General features: G+C 36.7%; 1 protein-coding gene across 1 annotated transcript in view; it reads right to left on the bottom strand.

Moving 5' to 3' along the window:
• si:dkey-112m2.1 (transmembrane protein 132D) overlaps positions 1–26,621 on the bottom strand; it is a 142,241-nt gene extending 115,620 nt beyond the window's left edge. The window contains exon 1 of the mRNA XM_027139867.2: positions 25,765–26,621. Coding sequence (XP_026995668.2) covers positions 25,765–25,825 — 61 coding nt within the window. The 5' untranslated portion in view covers positions 25,826–26,621. The remainder of the gene's footprint in view (positions 1–25,764) is intronic.
• Between the last annotated feature and the right edge of the window lie 1,007 nt (positions 26,622–27,628).

Here is a 27,628-nt window from a genome sequence, read left to right as displayed (position 1 = left end):
AAAAAGAAGCTCTGCTGAGACGGCGGGCAAAAAGACAACATTTTGTGTCTTTTCAAGCAAACAAAAAAAAAAGCGCTATGGATTGAATAGAATCATGAAATTATGAATAATTTACTTTTTTATACAATACATGAACTTTGAATGTAATACACTGAGCAAGTATTAAATAAAGAGAGAAGGAAATGGTTTTGAATTACATTCAGTTTGGCCTACTTCCTGTCTAGACAAAACTACCTACTATGAAATGAAAGGCTAATCTGGCCAAAAGTAAAACAAGCTTATCCTTAGAACTAATCTGTTAATCTGCATTTAAACTAGTCTCTCATTTTTAAGAGCAAAGTCCTGGTTTTTAATTTTCTGTTTAGTTCAGATTGGCACCTTGTCTCTAAATTTGTGATGAATAGCGTAGCCAGTGCTGACTGGGTCTCTGCTTTAAAGCTCCATAGAACAGTGTAAATATTTAAAAACTTTACTTTCTACCAAAAGTGTGTGTTCTATTAAGCATCACAACATAAAACTGATCTGAAACTGAACCAACTCTTCTGAGAATGTTTTCCTTTTATTTTTATTTTGACACGAAAATGCATATTGAAAACTAAACTAATAAAATAAAACATGCACCGAATTCTTGTCGATCCTCGTAAATGAATATGACCAATACAATACCAATACAAGCGTCAACAATTATCTGCATTCAAAACAAATAATAAACAAAATCCTTCAGTACAGAAACTGTTCCCATCTCGAAAACTCGAGGATCAAACTAATAACCAGTTTCCCAGTTATAATTACGACTTCATGTGCATTCTGATATCCCCCGAATACTCAAATGAGTATTCTAAGACTTAAGCAAAGAGAATCAGTATTCAATTACAGTTACACATTAGCTCCTTCTGCTACTTTGTTTTTAGCTATTAGCTTTCTCTATCTAGATCACCTTTCATCAGCCTTTTGATTGGTCTAGGAGGAGTTTAGGAAAGAATTACCCGATATTATCCCCTCCCTCTTTACATGTAAATAGTCACCAGTTATTTATTCTGCATCATTTTATTACGAGCTGAACTTTTAAGAACTTTTTGAGTTTTGTTTTTTTAAGGCGAGTCTGGATGACTGCCAGGCAGTTAGCACACAGAGGCGCGTGCTCTCCTTCCACTTCCGCCTGACAGGACAGGATAATCTATTTCAGATAGAAAGTATACAGCAGAGCATGCGCCTCTTCATCAGTCCATCACCGCTCACGAGTCGATATCACAGGCAGCCCGAAACATGTTTATTAAAGATTTTTTCCGCATACATGGGACAGAAATTGCCATACTCCAAAAAAAAAAAAAAAAATTGGATGGATTCTGCACAGGTAATTAAGATAAAACGATTCGACGATTCGATTCTGCAAAGATGGAACCTGCTCCATCCGCTGCTCTGATTAGACGCCAGTGAAGGCATTCTCTGAGATTCGAGACGATATTCCCGTTTTTAATTACACACATGAGCAGCCGCTTAACTACCACCACTGACTCATCTGCATGATTGAAATATAATTACCATGTGATTAAAACGCGGCTCTGTTTGGTCTGCTAGTGCAATTGTTTTCTCTTTTCCTGCTGCTTTGTTGGTTTGTTTTTCTGTCACAGCCCCGAGAACTATTAAAGCTATATAATAAATACTCACAAAGAAATTACACTTCCTGCAGTTTGGAATTAAAGAGCTGTTAGTGTATAAAGGTGATTTTTCAGTGCTGTTGAAATTATTGGCCCTCTGTAATAGCCCACAGACTAGGCATGTAACAGGACGACCTACAGTACCAAGAATTACTATGCATACACATTTCATGCTTCTTCATATACAGTACTGTGCAAAAGTTTTAGTAAGGTGTAGAAAAAATGCTTTCAGAAATATAAATAATGAGTGTTTATTTCTGTCGATTTTCAAAATGCAAAGTGAGAAAACTAAAGACAAATCTAAATCAGATCAAAATTTGGTGTTACTAAATTTTGCCTTCAAACCAGCATGAAGTGATGGCACGACCCCCACAGAGCCCTGAACATCATCATCGAGTGTGTCTGGGATTTCATGAAGAGACAGAAGGATGTGAGAAAGCCTACATCCACAGATCTGTGGTTAGTTCTCCAAGATGTTTGGAACAACCTACCAAGTGTACAAGTGTACCTAGAAGAGTACACTTAAAGTGTGTGCAAGTGTACCTAGAAGAATTGCTGCTGTTTTGAAAGCAAAGGCTGGTCACACCAAATATTTATTTAATTTCTCTTTGAGTTCTCTTTTGGTCATTTCCTGCATTTTGTTCATTTATGAAAATAAATGTTTAACACTTCCATTTTTGAAAGCATTCTTTGTTTATAGCATTTTAGCTCAAAGAACAACAGCGCATAAGTATTTTCAGCATTGTTATATGTGCCCATTTAGATTATAGTTTGTCGAGGTAGAACAAACTGTTAAAGCACCAGGATCTAAAAAAATAATAAATAATAACCCAGAGGTCTGAACAAAAAAAGCATGTAAGGTTTGCTACATCCTTAATTTATCCACAGTCAATACATTTACAGACAACCAAATAATTCATTAGCGATATGATAGCTCAATAAGTTTGAAATGCCTGCAGGTAAACAATTTAGACACCTGACTGAGCTCGAACCGATTGAAATTCAGGTTTCTAAACAGGTGGCGAAGAGCCGAATTAATCCGAAGAATGGGAAATAAATTAGCAAAGAAAATTTGAATGTGACAACATATGCTGGGTGGGCACTTGTGCAGATGTATCATGTAATGCACATACAAATGAATTTTTGAATCGGATTGCAATGTTTATGGTATATACAGAATAAGCAGTACTTACTGTAAATACAGAACCGTACAGAATCTACAATTGGACTGAATTTATTCAGATTGTTAAAAATTTGCAAACGTAAGCATACTTTGAATCTGCATTATCCTGGTCATGGTCTCTGTGGTTTAAATAATATTTCAAAAACAGTTTTGCTTGGGTTGGACGAATGACAGCCCAAGCCACTGCAAATTCCTCAATATACACACACCTTTGACCACATCACAATAATTGAATTCTGTAGTAATGTTCAAGTTTGAAACCAATAAAAGCAATACACTTAAGCCATTGTTCTGTCCATGGAATGGCTTATTATGTCTGTTATGTTGCCTAGCAACCAAAGCTTGCTCATAACAGACTTTACTGTTTGGAGGACAAATTGCTTCTTGTAGATATTATTAATAATAAATTAAATGAGATGTTGGACAATAGATTTAATCATAGAGTTTTTGTCATTCTTTTATAAAGCAATAAGCTGCTTGAGAGTCTGTGCTATAGTACTTTACTTTTTAAAATCATGACTATTTTGCAAGGAATTTAACACTGAAATAATGAAATGCGATAAACAATACATCGGTATGACGATGAGGAGTTACTGTTACTACCCCAGTGGTGAGTTGATGATTTTACTACAACAAAGTGTAGGAACATTTTTATTTGTAAAAGAATACCATGTTATATTTTAACAGTTTAGAGAGAGAGGTTTATTCATTTTAGCACTTATGTTATAGCAGCTATAAACTGTCATTTCATCGTTGGCATGTCTTTTTATTATCTTGAAGGTATTTAGACAAAAATATCGATGTTAGCCAGAAAAAGAAATGAAATCCCCAATGCTACAATGGAGGGCTTCACTTTTATGCTGTTATCCATTTATATTCAGTATCCACCATATATGAGCTGTGATTGAATGTTCGGATCTGTTAATATAGAAACAATAACTTTTGAGGAAGAGCACTGTAACATCTGCCATCCGGGTCGCTATGTTAACTTCTGGTACTATAGACATTTATACAGCTATCTAACGCCGGTCAATGAATTCCGCCATCAAGGTGACCTGAACTCACCTTGATGGCGCGCCCAGATAGGTTTAATGGTTTAGTGGATAAATGTAGAAGGTTTCTAAAACAGTGGCGTATTTATATCGCTCACCAATCTGAACATTACTCGAATTAAGTCACTTAATGTGCATTAATGATGACCCTTCTTACAGGCAAAGCAAGCGTTAACTCTGAAACAAAGTTCAACTACTACAATTACCTCAAGGCATGAGCACAGCAGTTGAGTATGCCATATAACTCCTTCCCCTTACAGTTTTTGTTTATCCGTTCAAGTGAGCATTGCACATCAAACTCCAGCTCCAACAGAACCCTCACTCACCACCAGCTTCAGGATCTAGACATTTTTATTGTGCCATGAACCATGAAAGTCAAGATTACTGCCATTAATAAATAACCCATTGGGGATAGCTTTCCAACAGACCGTTCAGTTGGCGCCCAAAATTGGACTATTTAACTCCTGCCGGCTGGCCTTCCAAAAACCCCTATGACACCACAATGTCCAAGGGTATGCCCACAGCCATGGAGACAGCCACTACTTTGTTTCATCACGTTTCAGCTGTATCATCTTTCCAAGGACATCATGGCAGGGTCCAATTTGCATCCCATGTGTGGAAAGCATTCTGCACCCAGTTGAACATCAACATCAGTCTAACATCATCTACAGTCTACTGGCTGTGGAGTGGCTTAATCAGGAGATCGGGCGGACTATATACTGCTATTGTAAAATCATTGGAGCGAATTTATTCCTTGGACTGAGTATGCCCTAAACACTTTGATTCACTCCTCCACAAGATTAATCCTTTTCCAATGTATCCTAGGATTTAACACCCCCCCCCCCCCCTCCCTGGTCAGTGGAACCATCGCACGTTCCAGCAGTGGATGACTAGTTCTGATACAGCAGAAATTTTTGTGAGGTGCTCATGTTTGGCTACAGTGGCAGTTCATGCAGGCTGATCAACGCCACCACCCTCATCCCAAGTGGGTACTGGGTTCTGTAACATCTGCCATCTGCCTTCACACCTCCCCGTCTTCAGCACCAGAGGGAACCCTTACCGGAATTCTAGCGCTTCTCATGCACGCTATTCATCCTTGAAGTTCCGTCAGTTGTCCTGTATTACCAAGCCTTGTTACATTTCTCTCATTTTGCTTCCTGTGTTAATTACCTATTTTTTTGTTTTCAAGATTTATGCTATTTTGATTCCGTATTGGATTTGTCTGCCACGTTTATCACTGTATTCTAATTCTTTGAACTCTGCCAGTTTTTAGGTTTTGCCTCTGCCTCACATGTTAGATTGTTTGCTATTGTTCTCCATTAAACTCTGCATGTGGATTCTCCTACATCTGCCTGAGCATTTGCATTACAAACACATTATTTTCAAGTCAAGTCAAGTCAAGTCAAGAAGCTTTTATTGTCATTTCAACCATATAGCTGTTGCAGTACACAGTGAAATGAGACAACATTTCTCCAGGATCCTGGTGCTACATAAAACAAAGACAGGGCTAAGGACTTAGTAAGTAAGTCCTAGTCACATAAAGTGCAACTGTGTAACCTGATGCAAACAGTGCAGGACAAGACAAACAAGACAGTGCAGGACAAAAGACAGTGCAGACAAAAAGTTACAAGACAATACAAAAAGTACAAAAAATACAATACACAAAAGACAATAAACAGAAACAGCGCTGACTGACCAGTGTAAATACTATATGTAAATACTGAATGTTCAAACAATATTTCATGCAGTAACACTAGAATGAACACAGTTTCTTAACAGCAGGTCCCTGAGATAATGTATAGAATTGTGCAAAAACAGCAAACGACTGAAATATTGTATAGTTTGTGCAAAACGACTGTTTTCACTTTTCACTCCTAACAGAGCTGGTGTTGTACAAAATTAATCAACACCACCTGAACAAACAGAATCCAAAGGTTTTTTAAATGCTAAGGAATGGCAAACCTACTACTGCAAGAGTCAGAAACAACAACAGGTGCCTAAGAATATATAAATAAAATATAAAAAAATATTCATAATCCAACAAATTTATCCAAAAAATAAATATTGCCTCTGGTCACACTTTCTATTTTCATGTTGTGCTTCCTCTCAAACTTCAGTCTGCTGTCAAAAACAGTTCTGGACTGCTTCAAATGCTGGACCATTTCCAACGGCTTCTCTATATATATATTTCACAGGCTCACAAAGGAGAAACACACAATTACAATTTAAAATTTTTATTTTAAAGTTTAAATAATTAAATAAATCATCACAGTGATAAAAGACTTGAATATAGCAGAGTAGCTGGCTGCAAGCCACTGAAATGAAAACAGTGAACCAAGGGGCTGCATAAGATATACAAAAATGTAAAAAAAATAGTAATAATAATAATTATAATGATAAAAAAAAAAAGAATTGGATTAGGCTTGTTTTCTTTTCTTTCACTTTAAGTGCCCAATTGATTTTGTCTATTTTCTCTACGTTGGTATCTGATTGCCAGGAATAGTTAGATATCAGGACCGAGAGAGTAGCTCAGGGGGCTGATACAATATGTTCTTGACATCAATATTTTGGCTCAAATTATACAACAGTGCGATCCAATCATTTACACCATAGCACTGTTGAATTCTCCATTCTGCTCAGTCAGAGAGTGTAGATTCATTTTCCACAGCAGTGGTTCTGAAGGTACCACAGCCCCATGATCACAGGTTTATAAGACCTTTGTGTGATTTATGCAATAATTGCAATAATGATTAAATAATGACAAGAAAATGTATTTAACAGACAATCACCCAAAGTTTGTAAATAGTATAAATTAAGTATAAAGTCTTTAAATACATTATTTTACTGATAATATTGACCTGCATAAATAAGCACTGTGAGACTGTTTGATTATAAATAGAATTAATGTACTCTATGTTTTCTGATGATTGTGTGCCACCATATAATTAACTATAAGTACCTTATAGTGGCCTTTTGATTAAACTCAAAATTATGTCTTTTGCCTTAAAAAAACAAAACGTAATTGTTTTGTTTTCTGTAAGATGATGCTTTGTAACAGACAGAAATAGACAAAACACTTAGGGACATGCTGTTTTAGGAAAATCATCAACTTGGAGGTTTTGTGATCAACTTTAGTTATCTGTAGAAGTGATCCCACTCTTGCAGATCTTTTTTGTTTGCATGTATTAAAGTTATTTCTAATAAACATAGTTTATATAAGTTCCATTTTCCTGAATTATAAAGAAATTAAAGTAACTCCATCTCCTCCCATTTCCCAAAAGTGTGCGTGCATGGTGACCTGTGATGGACAGGTATCACATCCAGCTTGTGTTCCCATGTCACACCCAGTATTCCTGGGATAAACTCCAGCTTAACCACAACACATAAAGCATATACTGAAACTGAGTTAGGGATCAAGTCATGTGTTAGTTATTACAGTAGGTAAACTTACATTTTTTTCTTTAAGTCCAAATTAGATTGCAAAGTTTTGTATATTTAACTCAGAGTAATTCAATGTTTTGACTACTTGTCAGTTGAAACTTCTTCAAGTTGAGTTGCCTCACATTTTTAAGGCAGCAGGTGAACTTTCTTTTCCAAGCTTAACCACTTTGAATTTTTTTTACAGTGTACATACTCTACTGCGTTGAGTTTGAGATATGAGTTTACATTATAAGGTAGAGATAAAAGGACACCCTTTTTAAATCATTCACTTTAAACGGTATTGGTGTAGGAGATGTGAATGTGCAGTAAATATCTAATATAAAAGCATCTTGATTAGTGCAATAGTAAATCATCATGCTGATAAAAAGTTTGGAGTATTATTAAGCATAATTTACATAAACCTTTCCATTATTCAGACTAGTTGAGTGGTTTGTTTTTGTTTTTAAAAAGTGTAAATGGGTTTCTACAAATGTATTCCTTGCCCTTCAGTCTTAATAATTTACACACAAAGTGACTTTCAGGCTGCAGGTAATAAATTTATCTATTAGCAGTGATATATGGATATCTTATCTTACTGACATGCAAAGACACAGTCCACTGTAGAGGATGATACTACAGTAAATCATCTAGTACAGTTTTATGGGTGTTTATCAAGTTTGCATGTTTTTACGCATAAGAATAGTGTGTCTTTGTTTTTACACACAAGAAATTTGACTCGGAATCTGAGCCTTGTTGCTTTTGTTATGTCTGGGCTACATGATACCTCTCACCAACACTATGGCACCATCAGTATCAGTAACTTTTTTTGTAGTACAGGTATAAGATTATATTCTAATCACACAGAACGATGGCATCTTTATTTGGAATGAAATAAGATAAATGTGAAATGAAAATTACAGTTAATTCTTATTAATATCATAGCGCTAAAGCCTAAACGAGACCCTGTCAAACTGCTGAACCTAAAACAAACCACTGTTCTGTTGCACAGCTGTAATTTAATCAGCCTTACAATTCCCGATTCATCAAGCAGTTATTTTCTGAGCACTAATTAAAACTTCTAATTGTGTTATTGAACTGATAGGCTCAGATTCACACTTCACATCACTATGTGCCTTTTTCTTTCACAGGAATGAGAAAATCTCCTAGTTTCTCTTTAAATCCATCAATAAGAGAGGAGTCATTCCTCCTATAGCTTCCTATTCTGGGGGATCTCAGGATCCCCTAGAGACACGCCGTCACCTTCGTCACTTCTTTCTCCTTTCCATCTGTCTGATTCATTTCAGTGTATAGTATAAGGTGTTTCCAGCCCAGGAGACTCAGTCACTGGATCACAGAGCAAAGCAGGTGTGAAGATTGGTCAAAAACAAAGCTCAAGGCCACCGAGTAGAGTATTATTATGAAAACTTGTAAAAGATGCAAAAAATCATAGCCAAGCAAAATTCTCTAAAGATCAACTTTACTACAATGTGGACATGGTTAATCTCAGGTAAACTTTAAATAAACGCTCCATATTCACCAACTACAAAACTTATTAGTATTGTCTACAATTATAGCATTAAGTGCAACCTTAATTCTTTAAAATCAGGCTCTATGTAAGGTGCTATGGTTCATGCTCACTGCTGACTTACAAATTAATACTGAAAAAGTGCACATAGACTTAAGTTACACCGGCAAAGTGTGTATTGAAAGTGCAGTTTAGAATCTGCGTGACTATAGTACTGACCTTACTATAAGTACATCTTCCTTGTATGATATCAACCTTGACTTATAACAACAACAAAAAAGCAGCGAGAAGGACAATTTAGTGTAACCAAAAGATGAAATTTTGTTTGTAGTGCCGTAAACACACAATTTCTTAGACTAAAATAAATACATTAGCATGACACTGTTAATTAGATCGCAGTGTTGACCATTTAAAGGTTTTCTTTTTCACACAGAGGATATTGTAGAAAAAACATCTTAGTCGTTTTCTCTATACTGTAGAGTCAGAGTCCTCCACAACAGAGTTTGATTTATTTTAGTGCTTGCCATCTTCACACGCATATATCATCATATTTGTTTTTTTTTATTTCAAATTGTCTCTTACTTTTGTTATATCGCATTATGCTTGACAGCAAAGAAAAAAACATGATTTCTGTTTTCAGTCCACATTTTCTATCCCTGATTTTTTCAAGTTTAAAAGCATGAGCATGGCCCACCACTCAAAAACACCAAGTATGACTCCAAGAATGAAAAGTATTCAACTTATCATCCAGATGTTGCACAATTGTCAGTTTTCACTGGGTTGGAGGTGTGTTATACCCTCGCTCCTTTGTCATTCACAGCAAAGCTAGCAAATTGTGCACATCTGTGAGCTCATGCATACGGAAGGGGGCAGGAGTTTCTTCCATATTACACCAGCCTATGACACTGCATGAGCAACAAAAGCCAAAGATTCAGTTGTCTGGATTCACATATCGCAAAGGAAGCTTGTGATAGCTTTTGACCTCACGGTTGGTAAGTGTCATATGACAGGGAAGACTTAGCTGTTAAGTAGAAATTGGCCAAGACAAAATTAGAAAAGGAAATCGGGGCAAATGAATAAATACCTTGAAGATGCATGTTTTTTAAGCTTTCAATTGCGAGTAACTCCAAGTGTTACAGACTGATGCAATTAGGCAATAAGATGTAAAGTAAACAATGAACCTCATTTTCAAATGCTTAGCAATAAGCCCAGACATTGTGCTGTTTTAATGCTGCACAAGGGAATTTTTTAAGCGTTTCCTGCTCTACATAAGAGCACTACAGGGCAAAATTCTTGCAGTTGCTGTTGATAAAAGATTTGCATTTTTACATTGTGTTTTCTCTCTAAATTTGTTGAGGTGCCCAAAACATTGGCATATAACAAATAAATAACAAATAAAAGATAACTATGTGATATACTGTATATGGATGAGTTTACACATAGCAAAACAGATCAAGATCAGGTTCCTTGGTGTTCACCTGATAGAGAGCCTCACCTGGTCCCTAAACACCAGCTCCATTACCAGAAAAGCCTAGAAGCACCTCTACTTTCAGGGAGGCAGAGGAAAGCCCATCTATCACCCCCATCCCCACACCAGCATATTCAACAGGGGGAATACAAAGAGCATCCTGTGCAGCTGCATCACTGCCTGGTTTGGGAATTCCACCGTCTCGGACCGCAAGACCCTGCAGGAATTAGTAAGTACAGCTCAGAAGTTCATGAGTCTTTCTTCTCTCCATCACAGACATACAAAAGTATTTGTGGCCTCACAACCAAACCGTGTAATAGTTTCTTCCCCAAAGCCATCAGAGACTTTAATTCCCAAAGAATGGACTGACACCAACACACACACATCGAGGCCTTGCTTTCAGACTGAATAAAACCGAAAGACGTAGTGATAATTCTGTGCTCAACTCTGCATTTTCCTTTCCTTCCCATTTACATCATAATTTATCAGGATAAAATATTTTAAAATCAGCACTTCATCCTATGATAAATCTATAACTACATAATGTGCACTTGGCTTTATCTCCGGAGCATTTACAGCTCCCTAACTAAATGTCCATTACAGTCCAATGCAGCCCATTACATCCCATTACAGCTCAAATAACCATTAAAGACAATTACATTGAATTACAACCCATTACATCTTATTATTGGGGATTAAAGTCCATTGCAGCCACACCCTTTAACACCCATTACATCCTTTTATAACTTAAATACTCACTAGAGTTCATTACACCTTAAATCCTCATTACATTTCCAACTCCCTGTATAACTCATGAGAGTAAATTACAGCCCTATACAGCTTACACCCAATCCCTATTACACCCACGTAAAATTGTGACAGCTCACGACCCTAAACACTCAATATTACTGCTCAGTAGATTCCATTAGAGATAATTTCAGCCCATTACATCCCATACCCAAATGGCCATTACACCCCCTTACAGCCCACACCCAAATCCCTATAACAAACCGCTTAAAACCCATATTAACACTCATATCCTAAACATTCATTACAGCCAATTAAAGCTAATTACATCCCATTATTGCCTGTTACAGCTCAATGCAGTTCATTATAACTTAGTACAGTTCATTAGAGATGATATAAGCATATTACAGCCCACTCCCAAATGCCCATTACGTCTAATTACGTAACCCAAAACATGTATTACAACTCACTATAGCCTATTACCCTATTACGCCCAAAAGCCTGTTACTGTCCAAACCCAAAACATGCATTATGATGTATTATATCCCTCACAAAAAACGCATTACATTTCATTGTAGCCAACAACCAAATGCCTATTACTATCTACTATACCCCATACCCAAGTGCCTATTACTCATCTTTACAAGCCGCAATTAATCCCCATTACAACCTATGCCCAAATGTCCATTACTAATCAGCCTGTGCCCATCTGCCCAAACACCCCATTATAGTCCTTACACAAATGCACATGAGACTCTATATTGAGGCCCAAAACATAAATTACAGAGCATTATAGCCCAATATAGCTCATAACCTACATACCCATTATTCAACTCATTGTATCCATTATACCCCAAAATGTCATTACACCCCCAATCCTAAACACTATCAGCATATATCTAATGGAGGGCAATGGGCCTCTCCAGTGGGGGAAAATACCACTGCTTAATTATGAAACATTATTTATGATGTCAAGTCAAGGTTGTGAAAAACAGTGCTTTCTAAGCAGAAAAATATTTAAGGAGGTTTGTAGAGTTAGTGGTGGTGTGCAAAGAAACAATATTAACAATGTTGCTAAAGTTAGTGTTAATTTAACCTGAACAGTGTAACAATGTTGATAAAGTTATTTTTGAATTAACCTAAACAGTGTAAAAATGTTGTTAATTGAACACTAACATTAGCAACATTTTTACACTGTTTAGGTTAATTAAAAAATAACTTTATCAACATTGTTACACTGTTACACTAACCTAAAAATAAATTAACAATGCTGCTAAAATTAGTGTTAATCTAACCTAAACAGTGTAACATTGTTGGTAAAGTTAGTGTTAAATTAACCTGAACATTGTGATGATGTAGCTAAAGTTAGGGTTAAATTAACCTGAACATTGTGATGATGTAGCTAAAGTTAGTGCTAAATTAACCTTAGCATTGTGATGATGTAGCTAAAGTTAGGGTTAAATTAACCTGAACATTGTGATGATGTAGCTAAAGTTAGTGTTAAATTAACCTTAACATTGTGATGATGTAGCTACAGTTAGGGTTAAATTAACCTTAACATTGTGATGATGTTGCTAAAGTGCTAATCCTTATTCACAATTTTATCTAATTTCCTATAAATAAAGCTGTAAGGAATCCCCAGTAACCTCACTTCGTTATTAACCCCTGTAAAGTTTTAGCATGTTTATGCATAGTTAGTAATGTACAGCTGCAAGACTATGTCAAATATTATGTCTAAATTCTTTATTTTTTTAATAGTGCATTTGACGGTGAACACTTTTTAACTTTAAATTGTTTTTATTTCCTATGCTTTTATTTGTAGAGGCATTTTTAACCCTTCCCACCCCTGGTTCAAGATGAGTTTGGATTAGCTGAGGGGTAATATTCATGGCTGTTAGCTACAAGGGAATATTTAAAATGTACTCATATGTAAAAATATGAGACAAACTCTCAATGCTATAAAACTGACAAATGAAATGTACATCTGTTAAATATAGGTAAACAAACAACGCTCATTATATGAGTAATAATTCATGTCCTTAAGTAAAGTGTAATAAATATGTAAATAAAACAAACATGCCAGCAGTGTTTACGTGTTCATCTGTCATACATTTCATACTTGTACTTTAATTGCTTCATTACCTTGTTTTTTATTTATTCTTATAAAAGCTGCATTTTTTCTCAAGGTTACAGAGTTTTCTATATACAGTATGTGGAAACCGTACATAGATCCTGTAGTTTCTTTTATGACCTATTGTTATTTTTATTATATTATTATTTCTTAATATGATATATATATATATATATATATATATATATATATATATATATATATATATATATATATATATATATATATATATATATATTATAATATAAATATATTATAATATTTATAATATAATTTTGTATAATGACAGTAAGAAAAACCTCTTATAATTAAAAGATCAGGCTTTAAAAATTAAAAATAAATAAATGTATATAAATATATGCAATAAATGTAGTTCTATAATATAAATAAAACTATTCTATCATATTTGAATAAATTAAAAATGATTTACAATGTGTTTCATTTTGGGTATTTTGTTGTACACCATATGGCAAAAAGTAGCCCCCTTTTTTGCTATACACTAAATATATTTAGCTTTGAGAATGGAAGACGTGTACAAGACACTAGAACAGAATTTCAGCATTTATTTCCTGATATTTACAACTTAGAACATGGCACCATTTATTTGAATCGTCATCAAAAATATGGGAACATGTGACTGGCAGATGTTGTTTAGTTGGCCAGGTGTGCCCAGCTAGCCTGATTGTTAAAACAATTAACAGATCTTTCTAATTAAGTAATATTTCACAGGCCAGTGTGTGGTTATAAAAAAATGTTAGTCACTCAGTAATTATAACTTGTTGTATTAATAAATATTGCACTTGCAATTGGCTGGTTTATACAATGTATGGTTGTGCTTCCACTAGCATAAATATATCCCAAAGAATCTTCTCTATAGCATGTTGGACCACATTGATTTGTAAATTTCTTTTAAATGTGCTGCTGGGGAATTTGGCATCCCTTTCCACTGGATGTTGGAGCGTGTGTGATTTGTGTTCATTCAGTCACAAGAGCATTAGTGAGGTCTAGTGATTCCTGGCATGCAGTCTGCGCTCGAGTTTCTGAAAGTTGTTCAGTGGGGTTGAGTCACAGAGTCACTTGAGTTCTTTCAATCCAGCCTTGGCAAACCATGTCTTCCTGGAGCTCACTTTGTGCACAGCGGCATTGTTATGGGCATTGATTGGTATGGTTTGTTCTCTGTTGTTCCTGACAAGGGAAATCTTAATGCTATACCATACCAAGACATTCTAGAAAATGAAGTGCTTTAAAATTTGTTGTTACAGCAAGAGGAGATGGTCAGGTTTCCACATACTTTTGGACATATAGTGTATCTCAAACGTATCTTTTATATGTGTTGCGTGTATGAAACAGGATAACTTTTATTTGAACAAAATGTCAGTTCATCCCTGCTGTGCATTGTATTATTTATTATGCAATAATACATTAAACATTTGTACTACGGGCCATGGGGAAATGTGTGATGAATAAATTAAGGACAATGCAACAAGCCAAATATATATCAGGTTTATTTTTGGCAAGCAAACAACCAGGGAAAACGGTCTGTTAAAAGAATAATGTTAATAATTTGGCCTTTTCTGACACAAAATGCGCCTTTCTCCAAGCTATTACCCTAAGTGACATTAGCTTGGCAACCTACAGACCTACAGCAGAGAAAAGTACTGAATAGGGTTTAATTAAAATATAATCATTAATGACTCTAATTAGAGGATACTATATGTAAGCTGTCAGAGTACTGATATATTAATACTGTAAACTAAATACTAAATAACTAAATGAATGCGGTATAGTCCATGCTCATTTCTAAAGTAGCAAAGGGCACAGGTCAAAAATATATAGTTATTGTTATTTTAGCTGTCTTATAAAGTATATATAATTTTAAAATAAATAAAAAAGGCATTGTTAAGTTGATAAAAATCAAGACAAAGCTATCAGAGGGATAGCAAAACATCAAGTGTGGCCAAATCAATGATTTATTTCAGTCTTAATAACAAACAATGCTGAGTTCTGGACAACCAAAAGAAGACCATGAATTGACAAAAAAAAACATGAAAAGCAACTGTAGTGAATGGGAACAGGAATTCTTTTTTTCCTGAGAAAAAACCCTGTCAAAACAGTTGGTTAGATCAATAACATCCTTTAGGAGGTATGTGTATCTGTAACAAAGTCAACAATCAAGAGAAAACTGCACCAGAGGGTTCACCAAAAGTGTCAAACCACTGCAAAGCCAACAAAACAGGCTGACCAGATCAGAGATTTATGAAACATTTAAAAAAATAGTTTGCACAGGTCTGGAACAATATCCTATGGAGAGATCAGATGAATATCATCAATCTAGAGAAGAGAAGGAACTGCTCATGACTATGAATTATTATAAAATGATCTTATGGTGTGGATATTGTATTGCTGCCATTGAACAAACAGGAACTGGAGACAGATACGGTAATGGCCAGGCAGCGCATCAGCAGAGAAGAAACCCAGCATCTGGTGATGTCTATGGGTTCAAGACTTCAGGCAGGATTTGCAACCAAGTATTAAAAATGCATCCATCCATCCATTTCAGTACTGCTTATCTTACACATGGTTATGGGGAGTTTGGAACCTAACCCTGGAGACCTTAGGGCACAAGGCATGGGACATCGTGGACTTGGTACTAAACCATCATATGGGCACAATCACACACAATCATGTCCAGTAAAAGTGCTAACCAGTAAGCCATTATTCTCCCAGTATTAAAAAAATGATAGACTAGCTTATGATTATTGTTCCTTGGGGGGGGGGGGGGGGGGTGTTGGCGGCATAAGACTTGTAATTCCTATAACATTCCCATATTATTATGGGCTTTTAATATATTCTTATTTTTATTTCAACCTATACACCTAAAATAAGAATTGTCATTGTCAAAATATTTGCCCTTTTATTTAACTATATTCACTCTTTGAGCTATTTTTATATTCTAAGTTGCTGATACACGGCATAAAAATATGAAGCTTCCTTTTGTTAACAGTCAAACTGTGATCAATACAAAGTGCTGACACTTAGTAGTTCAGTTACTGAAGATGTGCAGTTACACTGTTCATTAATAAAAGCAGTGCATCCTCACTTTCTTCCTGTGTGGATTGAACAAGGTCCAACTTCCCATTGATTGGCAATGTAAAGGTGGTTTTCAAAAAAAAAGTAAAAAAATCCATCAATAGTGCCAAGCAAAATACATACATATTGCTTTAGACATCATCATCACCTCGTTCCAGAAACAGCAGTGTGAATCATCAGTTTATTGACTGCCCTGTGATTTGATTTATCACCACTTCAGAGTCTGAGGGCACATTCGCCAAATAGTTCAATATAAAGTGCCTTTTCTGCTATGAAACTTTACTAAACAAATAGTTAAAGAACACAGCAATAAAATATTTTATGTTAGTTGTGAGATAATATCCTCAAAGAGTGAAAGAAATAATAATTTATTATTGTGTATGGTGCTGTTCTAGTAAACTGGTGTGGTGTGTTGAAGTTACTTTTACCACCACCAGTTGATTATCTTCCTGTAACAGCATGTCCCCAAGAGTTGTATTGCTCTCATGCCACAACAATCGTTACTAACGATTACAATTAGAATTTATTATACAACAGTTGGATCCAGTTCACTAATATGATAAGACAAGTGGAGCTCTTAGCGTGATGATTTTTATTCTAACAGCACTGATACAATTCACTGTGTCTATAACTCCACTTGTCTCTGTTCACTGAAACCATTACTACACTTATTATGGGCTGTAAGTCAACACGGGCATTGACATGACAACATACGGTGCTATGTCCTGCTGTGGTAATATCGATTTTCATTGACTGACCAAGAATATGGCCATATTGTGTTAAAAATGTCAGTTACTTCATAATGATTTCTTGTTTCTTGATGTTCTGAATATCAGTATAGCTGTGAGTAATCAGTTTCAGCAAAACAGCACTGTAGCTCGTTCTTATTGCCTAATTAAAGAACATGATGTTATCATTTTTATCCATTTAGTCATTTAATGCTCCAGAGTTTATGCAAGCGAGTTTCTGTCAGTCACAACTACTGACATCACATAGTTTCCCTAAGTTGAACACATACACACACACACACACACACACACACACACACACACACAAACACACACACACATCAGGTTGTTTCCCGTCATTAATTTAACAAACCCCACAACCTGCGGCTGTGAAACAGTTTATGAGCTTTGTAATTTGGAAAAAGAGGCTGTAAACATGAGACATAGGGAGCAGCGCAGTACATTTACTCTGATTGGTCCTAAATACAGAATCATTACAGCTGCCCCCTCACAGCAAGTCATTACACTCTTCCTTGACTCAGTGCATTGCTTAGAATAACATATTCATTTCATTTACACAATATAATGGTTTATCAGCAGGGTTAGCCCAGCTCATCTTATTCAGCTAACTAGCATTATACTGTACATAGCGGTAGCTATCAGATGTCGACAAAATGGCCTGCAAATCAGTTAAATGCAAGTTACGTTATTACGCTGGAACGTAAGCTACGTAAACAAAGTTTCAGATCACATAGGATGTGTTGCCTAAAGCATGTTTTTAAAAAAAAGTAGAAATACTATAGATGAAGATTCAGATACAGCTAAGATTTTTTGTGTACAGTATATATTTCCATACTTTAGACAAATGGTATTACTGATATAAATGCATTTAGTGCACAGTGCTAAACTGGAGGTTATACACTTCTGTTACTGGTTAGCAACATTAACATCATAATTTCTAATTCCTAAAATTAAGCAGCAAAGTTCAGACACCAAACATGTCTTACATTTGAATCAAACATGATTACATTTGAAGTGTAGAGACACAATGTACATTTCACAGTGTACCTGCCATGAAAGCTCTGTATATAAGCTAAAAAATATAATGTACTGCAACATAATCTCTCTAACCATTTAATAAGGAAAACATGATCCCCTTCTCTTTCATGCAATTATCAGACAACCATGTGGCAGACAGGAAAGTGTGTAAAATCATGTAGATTTTACAGATCAAGAGCTTCAGTTAACTCCAAATCAATACATCAAAAAGGGGAGCAATGTGATCCTGTGATCTTTGACTATAGCATGATTTTTGGTGCCAGATGGGCTTTTTCGAGTTTTTACAGAAATTGCTGATCGGCAAGGATTTTCATACACAGCAGTCTCAAGAGCTTACAAAGAATGGTGTAAGAAATAGAAAACATCCAGCATGTAGCTGCATGTAGCAGATATTGGTGCAGGTGGAAATGGCCGAACCAGTCTGCAAATCATTTCAGAATGCACACAATAAGATGAATAAGACCATAAGATGAATGAGCTACAACAGCAGAAGGTTTGACCCCTGTCAGCTAAGAGCAGGAATCTGAGGCTATCTATTGTAGACACAGGCTAACTGAAACTGGACTGGTCAATGCTAAACAATCAAAACATGATCTGATGAATCTCCATTTCTGCTGCAAACTGTAAGGTCAGAATTTGAGCATGAATCCAGTAAACATATATCCAATCTATATATCAACCCCTTAATATCAATCAAGCATGGATTGAATGCCACTCAATGCTAATTGTATATATTGACTAAGTACAGCCATTCATGGCCACAATTTACTCAACTTTTAATGACTATTTCTAGGATGATAAAGTCCCATGTCAAAAATTACAAATCATCTTATGCTGTTTTAATAAACATGACCATCCATTCATCATATATTGAAGGTACCAGGTATTGAAATGTGGTATACGGTATTTGAATGTGAAAGTAACGTGACATACAGCTGTGTGACCCATACTCAGAATTTGTTCTCTGCATTTAATCCATCCAAAGTGCACACACACAGCAGTCTACACACACCGTGAACACACACCCTGAGAAGTGGGCAGCCATTTATGCTGCGGTGCCCGGGGAGCAGTTGGCAGGGTTCAGTGCCAGCAGTTTGTGCTGCCGTGGTATTGCCGGCCCGAAACAATCTTAGGGTTAGGAGTCAAACTCTTGCTCAAGGACCCAACGTAGATGCAGCTTGTGGGCTTGAACCCCGACCTTCTGATTAGGAACCCAGCGCCTTGACCGCTGGACCATCACTTCCTCAACTAGCATGTAGCATGTAACTGTAACTTTAGCATGATTGTGCAAATCTGCAGCAATTATTTGTCCATTATTATGTCAACATAGGTCCAGAATCTCTAAGAAATGTTTCCAACCTCTTGTAGAATTCATGTCATGAAGAGCCGAGGCTGTTCTGAGAGGAATCCAGGGCCCTACACGGTATTAGCATGGTGTTCAATATAATAGGTAACATGGCCAGTGAATATATGTGAACCTGAATCTGGTGTACTTTTTACATTTTTTGCATGACACAAGCATAAAAGTCCTGGCGTGTAAAGATGAAACCCCACAATAAACGACAGTGGCTCTCCTGTAAGACGGAAGTAGGTCTGGTGTCATTACCTCACAAACAACAAGCCTATTAAGAGTGATTACAAGAGCTGCCTGTCTCAGACTCACTGATCTGTGGCTATGCCTCTACGCAGGCTATAATCACCTTCATCATAATGCAGAACGGCTGCCAGATGCCTTATACTGCTTCTGGCTCAATACCTATAAAAATGAAAATAAACACACACACAGACACCGTGTGCAGATAAATCACTCACCTTCTGATCATTCGACATCCTGCTCTGTTCCGAGGGAAGCTAAAGACTCTGATGTACTATATTAGTGTTTCAGTGCTTTATGTACCTGTCCTTTTGTGTTATAGAGACTAATATTATATTATATCTAGAACAAAAAATAAAACAATTCGATAGTTTATGACTTCCTGCAAAACTATTACATTTGATGACTTATCCTGCACTAGTATTGTGTTCGTCTAATTTATTGCTCTCTAAAGTATAAGCCCCACCCCTGTTGTTACTTCGGACTGAACAAGAATGCAATTTCATCTTTATACACCAATCAGTCTTGCTCTATGTCTCCCAGATATGGCTATGTGATCAACCTCAGCTGTGAACATGTGTAGCATAAGTCCATAAGTGTATCTCGAACTCTTGCTATAGTGTCAGTCAGTCAAGCACTTCATCACACCGTCACTGTGACTTCCTGTGTCCTGTAGGAAATATGCCAGCAAATAGAATCAAATCACGCCTCTCACACATTTTTCAAGATAACAACTCGTTTATTACCATAACTGAATGTTTAGCATTTAATATATTCAATTAGCCTGTCTTCAGTTAACAGGACATTTTTCATTCATTCCACTGTATGTCTCACTTCTGACATCTCAAAATGTTTTCGTTTCAATGGTAGGGTCTAGAAGTCTTAATGCAGTCGGATAGAATCTACATACACTGTAATCAGCTTTTGCTAACTTGATATAAGAAGATAATAAGACCACACAGCAAGACCACACAGCGTCATGAATATTTCCTCGTCTCTATTAGGCGACAAGGACGGAATATGTGTGAATTGGCATAAAGGAATGTGTGGAACCTATTGGATCACTCTAAGTATGGGGAAGTTGGATCACACACGCATACACATACACACACACACTCACACAAACATACACATACACACACACACACACACACACACACACACACACACACACACACACACACACACACACAATCTGCTTGTCTGTCTCTTTTTCTGTCCGGGTGTCTGTTTTTCTATGTGACTGTCTTTGTGTCTCTCTGTCTGTCAGCTTGATGGTGAAATCTTAGGGTTGAAAATCACATAATAAAGCAGTGAAATATTAGTAAAGGCTGATCTGAAGCATTTCTGAAGCAAAACAACATGGCCAGTACATTAACATGAGACATTCGATAAAGCAAAACATTCACACAGATTAAAAAAAAAATCTCCTTAAACAAAACCATACATTTAAAAATACTTTAAAAATGTCCAGTGACCCTTGCAGCATGTTTGGTATTTTCCACAGCTCTTTCTTCCTGATTGGATCGTCCCCCATCGCTGCGCCTCACCTCACTCTCACACTGAATTAACTGCAGGAAGGAGGAAGCTGCTAACTTTCAGCTCAGCTAAATTTGAACGGAAGTGAATCTGTGCTCTGCTTTGTCGCTCTGCTTCTTCCACCTTTCCCCCGTATATTACAGGCGACAGATAAAGCAGGCCGGCCACTGCACATCTCACACAGGCAATTTCCTCTCCCACCTGCTTCTTCTGGATTCTCCATCATCAGTGGAACGCTATTTCCCAGCGGTCCTGCAAATTCCTCTGTACAGGAGCCCAATACCCGGAGGTCTGACCAAGCCAAACTGGCAATTCTCTTTAAATTCTGAGTACAGGTTTTCTCTGGGGTGAAGCAGAACTAAACATTATTTGTATTGTAATTAAATCTTTATTTGTATTCAGACTTAAAGCCGTTTAGGAAACACTGAATGGAGAAGTGGCAGCACTGTCAGCATGGGCGAATGAATGAATGCTGTAAATGCATCAATATAAATTTTTGCTAGTGTTCATGAATGTGGTTTTTATTTGTTCGATAAGTGTCATATTTGATGAAAGTAAAAACCTCCTGCTCATGCAATTTTTTTGTTACAGTCCAATGCTTTCACCTTATTGTCATTAAGCCGTTTTATTACAACATTGGAGGTACGCATATGATCACTGTTCCAACCGTGACCGGGATTTAACTTTCTGGCTAATTTCTTGTCATTTTGCTTTAGTTTTTCTACACAATCCCCTTTCCTCATGATGGCATCTCTTTTCTTAAGTGCAAAAAAACTCCCCGTCCAGAAAAACACCACACACAACATCATGATGCTTCACAGTTGAGATTAAAACCCTCTCTCTTTTTCTTCCATACATAGCACTGGTCATTATAGCCAAGCTCAATCTGGTGATCACCTGCTAACGTAATTCTGGCTTTTTGGGCTCATCTTAGATGAATGACCTCTTCCATGTAATGTGTAACTCTCCTAATAATTGCTTTATACACTTTGGTACTCGATGCCTCCAACTTTTTTATGATTCTTTTGTTCTTGTCTTGGGATACAGTTCATTTTTTCAAATTCATCTGAGTTCATTCATCCCATTTGTGCCTTGTTTCTGAATGATCTACAGCGTCTGTGTTGTCACAAAGAGTTGTTTGTACATAATTGTACTGTAGCTGCAATTGTTTGGAAATTGTTTCTAAGAAGAAAATTGAATCTGCTTCGATTTTCCCATGCTATCAATAAGTAAAATTTACTGGCTCTAAATACAGCCATAAGCCGCCCCATTAACTCCTAACTGTGACTGCTGCCAATCAGAAGCTTCTTACAAGCCATTACATCAGTTTCTGAAATCCAGACTGTTTAATTAAAGAGACAGTCCACTTGTATGTAAACTTTTGACCCACTGGAATTCTGATGTGTCTCTACTCCTGTCTTTTTATTGGCTCATCTCTCATTTCACATGATTACATTTTACATTATACAAATCATCTACGATTTAGCTGGAGAATCTTCTCTATCCCAAGAAAAACACACTGAGGATATGTGAGGCAGCAACGTGAATGTATAGATACAGAAGCTACATCAAAATTGCACTCGGCTCTATGCATTATATCACCGTGCCACAGGTTCGTGTTTCCGGTCTACTGACACCATACGGTAAGTAATTATAGACTATATTGTACAGTTTAACTCCATCATACAGCTGGAGGATGAAGCGTATATTCAGTAACGTATGAGTACCTCGGGCTGCATTTAGCCAGCGTGTCTCACTCTGAGGTAATGCCCCGCCTCATTACTCAAACCATTAGGTGAAGAGAGAGAATCATTTCCACTTCCCTCATACTCAAAGCTGTTGGACCCACTCACGTACTGTGTATTTAACATATATCACAAGGACAAGGAACATTAATACACTGTGTGTGTGTGTGTGTCAAAGACAGTCACATAGAAAAACAGACACCCGGACAGAAAAAGAGACAAACAAGCAGATTGTGTGTGTGTGTGTGTGTGTGTGTGTGTGTGTGTGTGTGTGTGTGTGTGTGTGTGTGTGTGTGTGTGTGTGTGTGTGTGTGAAAAAATGAGCTTTAATCTCTTAATGAACATGAAAAAAAAAGATCTGCCCAGTGCTGCTTCTATGGTTTGCCCTTTTCGTTGATGGATGGAGTAAAGCGGCACTGAGACTGCAGCACGACAGATGGATAACATTCAGTAATTATAATACACCTAAGTCAACTGAACCTCTTACAATGGCATCTCAATGTACAGTATAGAGCAAGTGTTGGCAGGTTGACAACAAATAAAAAGTGGAAAACAAAAAGAAATCTATCAAAATAAACATCATTTTTAAGAGTTATTTGGGAAACACACGGATGTGACGTTCCCCTAGGGGGACAACCAAAAATACCTTAAAGGATTTGCTTTCTTTTTTTATATATGTGTATAAAGTCTTTTTTTCTCTTCTTAACAATACCCTACAGAGATATAATATATACTTTTACTATTTTCTGCTTGTTTGTTTTTTTTCTATGAGAAATTTGCACTTTCTTATTAACTCCCACACAATCTTGATATATGACTTGGTTGTTCATGTTGAAACATATTATTCAGAATATACAGTCAGTGTAATAGTCAATGAGACCATTAGTACATACGAGAACATATTCACATATTAACAACTTTCCTACAGATTGTAAAAATAAACTCAGCCACTGCAAAGCAAAAGAAGATCTCATCGTTGACCCATTTGTGATCAATATATGCTGCTGAATGCCAAAATCAGCGTTTAAACAAAGTTCTGCTCCAAACAGTGTGTAGAATAGAATCCACACCATCCAGCATCCTAAAATAACACGATACATCCTTTACATAGCAACCCTGTAATTCTGTAACTCTCACTTTTTTACTGATTTTATTAAAGGCTAAATGGGATCACGTGAGGTCATTTCGGACAGACTGATAGAAAGCTTTCTTCTCATTAACAAAACAAAATCCTAACACGTGATGTCTTTCTGAAATCCTGTTACTGAAAAGCTGTTACTACCTACTGTACATGTGCAGAAAATGATGTTTATGTGATACTCTACACAAGCATGGCTTACACATTTATCAGGACTGCCTGAAAAGCATTTTTAATTATAAGGATGTTATTTTTTCATTGGTTTATTACTTTACTGTATCTTTATTTTAAATTATTTTTTTCTGTCTTCTCTTGCTAGCTGTCTCCCTGTATGTGTCCTTGAACCATTCTACTGTGGAATAAATGCATGGTAGTTGAGTTGGGTTATAAGAGGCTGAGAGAAGATTACAGTATGTTTAATGTGTTTTACTCCATTTACTGATGTCCCAATTCACTCGAATTCAGCCTAGTTTCTGATTATTTAACATGTGATTCAGCGCTAGCATCTGTTGGACAAACTCGCCTGAATTACATTTATACAATCCCAGTCCTGCCAAAAATAATCATGGAACCTGTTACAGACAGTTCCTGATGGTTTTGTAATGGTCAGTAATGTAATCAATTATTCATTACAATGTAAAAGTGCCTTATTATCATTGCCAAGATCCAAACGTCTTACAGGACATCCCCGATGATTGTGTAATTCAGGCAATGAAACACGAAAGCATTTATATTCAACATGAATAGATATACGGAACATAAAAGGATGGCAACAATCTCATTTGCATACAATGAATATTAATTAATATGTATCTGTAGCTAAATGTCATTTAGACACCATTGCGTGCTGGGATGAATATGAATGAAATAATAATACCTTTTTAAAACCACAGCAAGAAATAATGACAAGCTGTGCTGAATTGGCATGGATCGTGTTTGAGTTATTGCAACCTGAACAGAGCGGTATAATGCAAATACTTAAGATTCAGCACTAGGAGAGAATTAGAGTCACCTCTGCATAGGAAAATACGTGTGTATCTGTAACTAAAAATGAATGAGTGGCTCTTGGAAACTATTCAAAGCATTAGAATGATTGCCATCAAGCCAATTTCCATTAGGAATCGGAAAAGTTGACAAAAGTACAAGAGCAAACAGGAAAAAATAATATTAAATAAAAGCAACATATATAAGTCCAGATGGATATAAATCAAAGAAGTCTGCACTCTCAGAAGTAAGGCACTGTATTTTTGTTTGTGCGCCTAGGAAAGTCTGAATATATATATATATATATATATATATATATATATATATATATATATACAAGAGATGTCATCCTTAAGGTCTAATTATTTAATTATTTATTCATCTATAGTAACCACTTCAGATAGATGGTTGGTCTGAATGTGGAGTCAGGACCTGTGACACCGGGTGCAAAGCAGGAGATGTCTAATTATGTACTGTGAATTATATTTACTTTTACACTAAATATTCAGCTGTCAGTTAAAAGTAGTCTGTTAGCTTAATGTTTGAGTTAAAAAAAAGAGGTTTGGAAAAAGATACTATGCAGAACCTGGCAACAAAGTGGGTTTCCATCACAGAGTCGCATTAGAGAAGCAAAGTACCTCCAGTTGTCTTTTTTTTGTATGAGTGTGTAAGGATTTAGGTGCAGCTTGTGCAGCAGACTCACCTCTGCAAAGCAAAGGCAGGATGAGGGACGCGGTACACATGTGTATCAGCATCTTCTCCATCCTTCAGGGAGCGGGTCAGCGGAACTCTGGAACCTCTCGCAACTCCTCTTGACACCTGAATTTCCTCTTCCTCTTCCTCTTCCTCCTGCTCACGCACCGAGGTGCAGGGCGCGCATTGCTCTACCTCACCGGTGCTCGCTTTCCATATAAACCTTACAGATCGTGCTTGAACTATACATCAATTCTCAAGTGCTCCAGGGTTGGGATTAAAATGCACAGACGTTTAAACGATTTCTTCAGTGTAAAGATGCCCACAGCCCAAATCCGCAGGTGTTCCACATACACAGCTTCAGTTCCACTCTCACACAGGAAAGCCTAAGTAGCCATAAGAGGAGCTGAGGGAAGTTACAAATGATTGTCAGTCTGGAGTCTGGAGAGATCAACACAACTTCTACAATTCGGTTGCCAGTGCGTCATGCGCTTGTTTACACCCGACAAATCCTTGTAGCGCATCAACGTCCTTTCAGGAGAAACACAAACCCATGTCTGTGTGCGCGATTGCATGGATATTTAATACACTACTATCTGTAGCATACGAAATCAATTTTCATTCATTATTGAGAAAATCTCAGCTACGCTGCTGCTGGTGTCCCCGCCGTCCCGCGTCGTGCGTCAAACTTCACACGCGTGCCACAGGCGCACAGAAACTGACACGGATTGTCCTAAAAAAAAAAAAAAAAAAAGTTCTTTCGAATCTCTTTTTCCTTTCCTATGTAGTCCAGCCAGGTTTCATGCCCGTGCTCTGTTCACTGAGTCCTGACAATGCTGTTCGACACGATAAAAAAAAATAAACCGGAGACGAGTGAGCGCACAAGACGACTTGGAGACGCCGAGTCCTGATTGGCTCCTAGTGCCCTATCTAGGTGCACTACATATGTGTGGAAAGGACTGGCTTTACACCCTAAACAGTAAACTATGTGTTTATTTGGAAGGCATTTAGGACTGAAGTGGGAAATCGGGGGCGTCGCGTTTAAGGGGGATCTCACGGGGCATGAATAATAATAATAATAATAATAATAATAATAATAATAATAATAATAATAATAATATAAAATACAATATTATTTCCTAATAATATAAAAACTATAAGCTGTGGTTATATACGAAATCGTAAGCATTTAATAAAAAAAGAGAGACTACAGGAATATATTTCATATTGTTTAGATAGATTTTATCAGTCATACTTCTGCTGAATAATTATTATCACAAACAGTTTCACTGGACATTTTAAGGTACTAAGACACAACGTCCCCCTCTAGCGGACTCACCAGATTTGCAGTAGTATTTCTTTGCCTTCGCATCCAGAGGCTGCGCTCTGCGCAATTATTTATTTGGGGACATTCTATGAATTCATCAATTCATTCTTCACAACATAACACCTGCCATAAAATTGGTCTACACAGGTTACACGTTGTACAAAAAAGCCTGAATAATGCTGTGGGCTACAGAGGACGTTACGGGAAAGTAAAAGCTATGTTTCTATCAATCAATATATATATATATATATATATATATATATATCACCACTTGCTATTGATTTCAATGCTTAGAATATTCATATTATAATGTAGGGAATCAGGAGTTACCCTGTGTGGACCACCATTACACCCATATGTGGATCTACACCAAACTGTTGCCAAAAAAGCTGCTGGTCCACAATTGTATAGAATGGTTTTATTTTATTGGAGCTAAGGGACCAGCATGAAAAAGGCCACTGCACACAGCAAGCTCAAGCAAGAATGGGCACATACAGCATGAGTGTGATAGTCAGCTGTTCACATACGTTTGGCCATATAATGTATA

Source organism: Tachysurus fulvidraco, chromosome 21, assembly GCF_022655615.1.
Source record: "Tachysurus fulvidraco isolate hzauxx_2018 chromosome 21, HZAU_PFXX_2.0, whole genome shotgun sequence".
Taxonomy (NCBI): domain Eukaryota; kingdom Metazoa; phylum Chordata; class Actinopteri; order Siluriformes; family Bagridae; genus Tachysurus; species Tachysurus fulvidraco.
Note: the sequence above shows the minus strand (reverse complement) of the source record. Positions and strands in the feature narration are given on the sequence as shown.